Source organism: Microtus ochrogaster, linkage group LG2 (genome assembly GCF_000317375.1).
Source record: "Microtus ochrogaster isolate Prairie Vole_2 linkage group LG2, MicOch1.0, whole genome shotgun sequence".
In the NCBI taxonomy this organism is placed as follows: domain Eukaryota; kingdom Metazoa; phylum Chordata; class Mammalia; order Rodentia; family Cricetidae; genus Microtus; species Microtus ochrogaster.
This window is the reverse complement of record NC_022028.1, coordinates 53,601,500-53,606,140: the sequence shown is the minus strand read 5'-3', so window position 1 is coordinate 53,606,140 and position 4,641 is coordinate 53,601,500. Positions and strand designations below refer to the sequence as shown.

General features: G+C 49.4%; 1 protein-coding gene across 1 annotated transcript in view; it reads right to left on the bottom strand.

Annotated features, from left to right (window-relative positions):
- The window catches only part of LOC101993262 (HLA class II histocompatibility antigen, DP alpha 1 chain), a 4,864-nt gene continuing 223 nt past the window's right edge, over nt 1-4,641 (bottom strand). The window contains exons 2-4 of the mRNA XM_005360421.1: nt 812-1,062; nt 256-537; nt 1-155 (exon numbers count right to left, since the gene is read on the bottom strand). Of these exons, the coding sequence (XP_005360478.1) occupies nt 1-155; nt 256-537; nt 812-1,062 (688 nt within the window). The remainder of the gene's footprint in view (nt 156-255; nt 538-811; nt 1,063-4,641) is intronic.

The following is a 4,641-nucleotide window of genomic DNA, read 5'->3' as shown; positions in this document are numbered from 1 at the left end:
TCACAGGGGTCCTTGGATCCGGGGGTCGTGGCCCGAGTGCAGAGCTCTTACGATGAACACACTGCCAATGACGATGCCCACCAAGCCCACCACCAGGCCCAGCACACAGACCACAGTCTCCATGGTCTCGGCAGCCTGGAGCGGCTCCTGCATTTCTGTGGGAAATGAGATAACAGTTAGCACAGTGGGTTGCTGGCGGCGAGGTCCCGGGAGAGGCATGTTGGGGTGCTGGGGGGAGGAGGGAGTTCTGCTCACCCCAGTGAGTGAGGCTCGGCTGGTCCAGGCCCCAGTGCTCCACCCTGCAGTCGTACACATCCTCGGCCGTGGGCACGAAGGTCAGGTAGTGGAACTTGTGAAATCTGAGTTCCGTGCTGGGCAGAAAGACGGTCTCAGAAGTCCCTTCAGTGACCAGCTTCCCGTTCCGAAGCCATGTGACGTTGAGCACTGGGGGAAAGAACCTATCGAGGTGGCAGATGAGGACGTTGGGCTGACCCAGCTCCACGGGGTTCTTGGGGAACACGGTCACCTCGGGAGGCTCTAGGAAGAGACAGGACCTGGTGAGTTCTGGATAGTCACCGAGTTCCCACCCGGTGTCTTCTGCTGCAGTCTAAACTCACAGCACCTTTGGGGTCCAGAGCTAGAGCTGGGAGACTCCTTCCACTGAGCCAACACCAGTCCCCCACTTACAGCAGAAGATCAGCAAAAGGAGTTAGGGGCTCCCATTCTGAGTGTGGGCCAGGGCCCTCCCACCCTTCCCACCCTTCCCACCCTTCCCACCGGGTGGCAGAGGAAAAAGCGAGAGAACCCGCACCACTGGGGACCTGGGTGATGTTGTGTCTCTGGATCAAGGCTCTCAGGTTGCTCTTCAGGCGGGCGATGTAGGGCAGAGCCCCCTGGGCGTCAAAGCCGTAGACCGTGCTGAACTCTGACAGGCCCCAGACTGTCTCCTCCCTGTCAAGATCCACGTAGAACTGCTCATCGCTGTCAAACTCATACATGCAGTCACCTGACGGCGTTTGCATCTGTGCGAATATGTCATACATTGCTACATGGTCCGCTGTTCAAACAAGATGCAGAAGGATGAACAAATGTAAGAACTATTGTGTGGTGCTGAGGCTGGGGGATGGCTGGATTTATTCATAAAGTCAGAAAAGGCTGACAGAGGGAAATGTGGGGAGAAGGAGCAACAGAAAACAGCAGGCAGGGGAGGGGGGCTACAGGGGAGAGGAGGCTGAAGAGACTTCCCTGCTTACTCCCAGGCAGGACCCCGTGATTCTGCAGGGGTCCAGGGAACTCACTGAGCACCGAGCGCCAGGCACTAGCTAGTAGGCTATGTCTTTTTTCTTTTCTTTTTTTTTGGTCTTTCGAGACAGGGTTTCTCTGTGATTTTGGAGCCTGTCCTGGAACTAGGTCTTGTAGACCAGGCTGGTCTCGAACTCACAGAGATCCGCCTGCCTCTGCCTCCTGAGTGCTGGAATTAAAGGAGTGCGCCACCACTGCCAGGCTAGGCTATGTCTTTGATTCATGTGGATGTTACAACTCCCCTAGAAGTAACCAAGGAGACTCAGAGAGAGTAGGTAACTTGTACCAGGTCACACAGAGATGAGAAACATCTAGAACTGCAGATGTGAAGTTAGGTTTGAACTGACGGGGATGGAGGGACAGGCGGGCGGAAAATTGAAAGTTGAGGGGAAAGCTCACTGAGCTGTAGGGCTCTTTATGGTCGCTGGGTTTCCGTTTCAGTTCACAAGCCCACACCTGCTTGTGTGTGCTGATATCATGACCATTTTTTTTTTATCTTGAGCATCTTGAGGACGGATTTGACAATGGTTTCAAACTTTATTTTTCAATACATTTTTAAACATTTTTTATTTTGTTTTAAATGGAATTTTAGAAGTTGTTGAATGTGAAATCCCTGTGTGGTTTGATCTTTTGTTTCTTAGTCTTGATTAGTTTGTTAGAAACAACAAACACAAGACAAGCTATCGTTAGCAACGTGATAAACGTGTGAGTGTTGTGGACTTGGAATAGCGGGGAAAGAGTGGGGAGGGCTGGGCGTCCCTGCCTCTTCCCTGTGGATCCCCCGCCCTGGCAGGTGGGAGCGCCTATGCCTGGAGTGTTCAGCAGCAGCAGAATGTTCCCTCAGAAGGATTTCAGGTTCCTCAGGAGCCAGAGGATCTTCTTCATAAAAGAGGTGAAAAGGGAGATTAAAAAACCCTTAAAGCACCATTTAAAACTGGCTCATGCAAGGCAGTGGTGGTGGTGAACGCCTTTAATCCCAGAACTCGGGAGGCAGAGGCAGGTGAATCTCTGTAAATCTGGGGCTAGCGTGGTCTACAAAGTAAGATCCAGGACTGTTACACAGAGAAACTTTGTTTCCAAAAACAAAGCAAAAAAAAAAGGGGGTGGAGGAATTGGGAATTGGGGAGATGGCTCAGCAATTAAGAGCTCTTCCAGAACCTGGGTTCAATTCCCAGCACCCACATGGCAGCTCACAACTGTCTGTAAATCCTGTTCCAGGGAATCTGACACCTTCACACACACATGCATGAGGGCAAAACACCAATGTACACAAAATACAAATAAATAAATTATTCTTAAAAACTGGCTTTACACTTTTTAATTATTTTCACAGATTCTGAGTTCTAAAGATCAGTCAGATATGAAACAATGTATTTTCCTCCAAAAGTCATTTTCATACCCATCTAGTGTCACAGGCCTGTAATCCCAGCTACAGCTGAGGCAGGAGAATTTCAGTTTCAAGGCCAGTCTGGACAATTTAGTTCCCAATTTTATCTCAAAATAAAAAGTACAAAAAGGGGGGCTGGAGAGATGGCTCAGTGGTTAAGAGCATTGCCTGCTCTTCCAAAGGCACTGAGTTCAATTCCCAGCAACCACATGGTGGCTCACAACCATCTGTAAAGAGGTCTGGCGCCCTCTTCTGGCCTTCAGGCATACAGACAGAATATTGTATACATAATAAATAAATAAATATTTAAAAAAAAAAGTACAAAAAGCTGGAGGAACCTCAGACAATTCAGAGGTGGGTTACTTAATCAACGTTCGTGGGGCTCAGTCCTCAGTACTTCTCACACTAAGAAGTCAACATCATCCAGAAAAAAATAAGCTAAAAACCTACTTACTACAAGCCAAGGCGTGGTGGCTCAGGCTTGCAAGCCCAGCTTCTGGGAGGCTGAGGCAAGAGGATAGCCCACAAGTTCAAAGTCTTCCTGAGCCACAGAGTGAGACCCTATCTCATCTCAGCACCACAGAGAGAGAGAGAGAGAGAGAGAGAGAGAGAGAGAGAGAGAGAGAGAGAGAGAGCCAAACAGCAATGTGGCCTGTTCCCAGCCCCCAGGCTTACACTGACTACAGGAGCAGACAGGAAAGGGTGAGGACAGAGGGCAGAACTTGCAGCAAGCACTGAATGCTGTCTGCCGTCCGGGCATCCGGGAAGGCGCTGTTCCCCATGAGTGAACTGTTGAACTGAAGCTGTGGGCAACGCCATTTCTCACTTCGGGAAGAATGGTCCAGGCATTCGGAGAACCACAGAGGCTTCCGCAGTGAACTTCAGATATGGAACAGGAGACAGGAAGAAAGGGCCAGAGAGGTCAAGACAGACTTCTTGACCTTAGGAATTTAATGCCAACCTGAAAGCCAGAAAACTTTCACAAGGTTTTGACAGGGGTGTGACATCAGACTGGGGTTTAGGAAGGTCTTGGTGGCTACAGTGTGCAGCCTGCAAGGGAGATGGCTAAAGAGGCAAGACCTAGCGATGAGAAGAGAGGAAGGGAGCTGTGGAAGGGAAGAAAGGAAAAGTCCATTTGGTTGATGCTGAAGAGGCTGGCGCTACAAAAAGTGAGGGAGAGACACAGAAGTAATTTTCTTATTCTAGGCGGGCCAAAATGATCTTTCTGTCTATCGTCTACCTATGTGTCTATTATCTACCTATCATCTATGTCTGTCTTTCATCTATCTATTATCTATCTATACACCCATCCTATCATCTATCTCTATCTACCTATCTACCTACCTTTCTCTATCTATTGTCTGTCTATCTATCTATCTATCTATCTATCTATTTATCTATCTATCTATCATATATCTATCTATTGTTGGGAGAAACTGTTCATTCATTCCTGGCAGCTCAGACCTGAAATAATCACACAGAAACTATATTATTTGAATCACTGCTTGGCCAATCACTTAAGCGTGTTGCTAGCTAGCTCTTATATCTTTGGTACACCTCCATACCTGATGCACCTCAACACCTGGTGTGCTGCCACACCCAGTGCACCCCCACATCTGGTACACTGCCATACATACCTGATTCACCTCCATACCTGGTTCACCTCCATACCTGGTTCACCTCCATACCTGGTTCACCTTCACACCTGGTGCTACTCCACATCTGGTGTACTTCCACACCTTGTGCACCTCCCCTCCACACCTGGTGCACCTCCACACCTGGTTCTCCTCTACACCTGGTACACGCCCACACCTGGTGCACCTCCCCCCACCTGGTGCACTACCACTTTCAGTCCAACTCCACACCTGGCACACCCCGATATCTGGTGCACCTTCCCTCCACACCTGGTGCACTGCCATACCTGGAGAACCTTCCCTTCATACCTTTTGCCC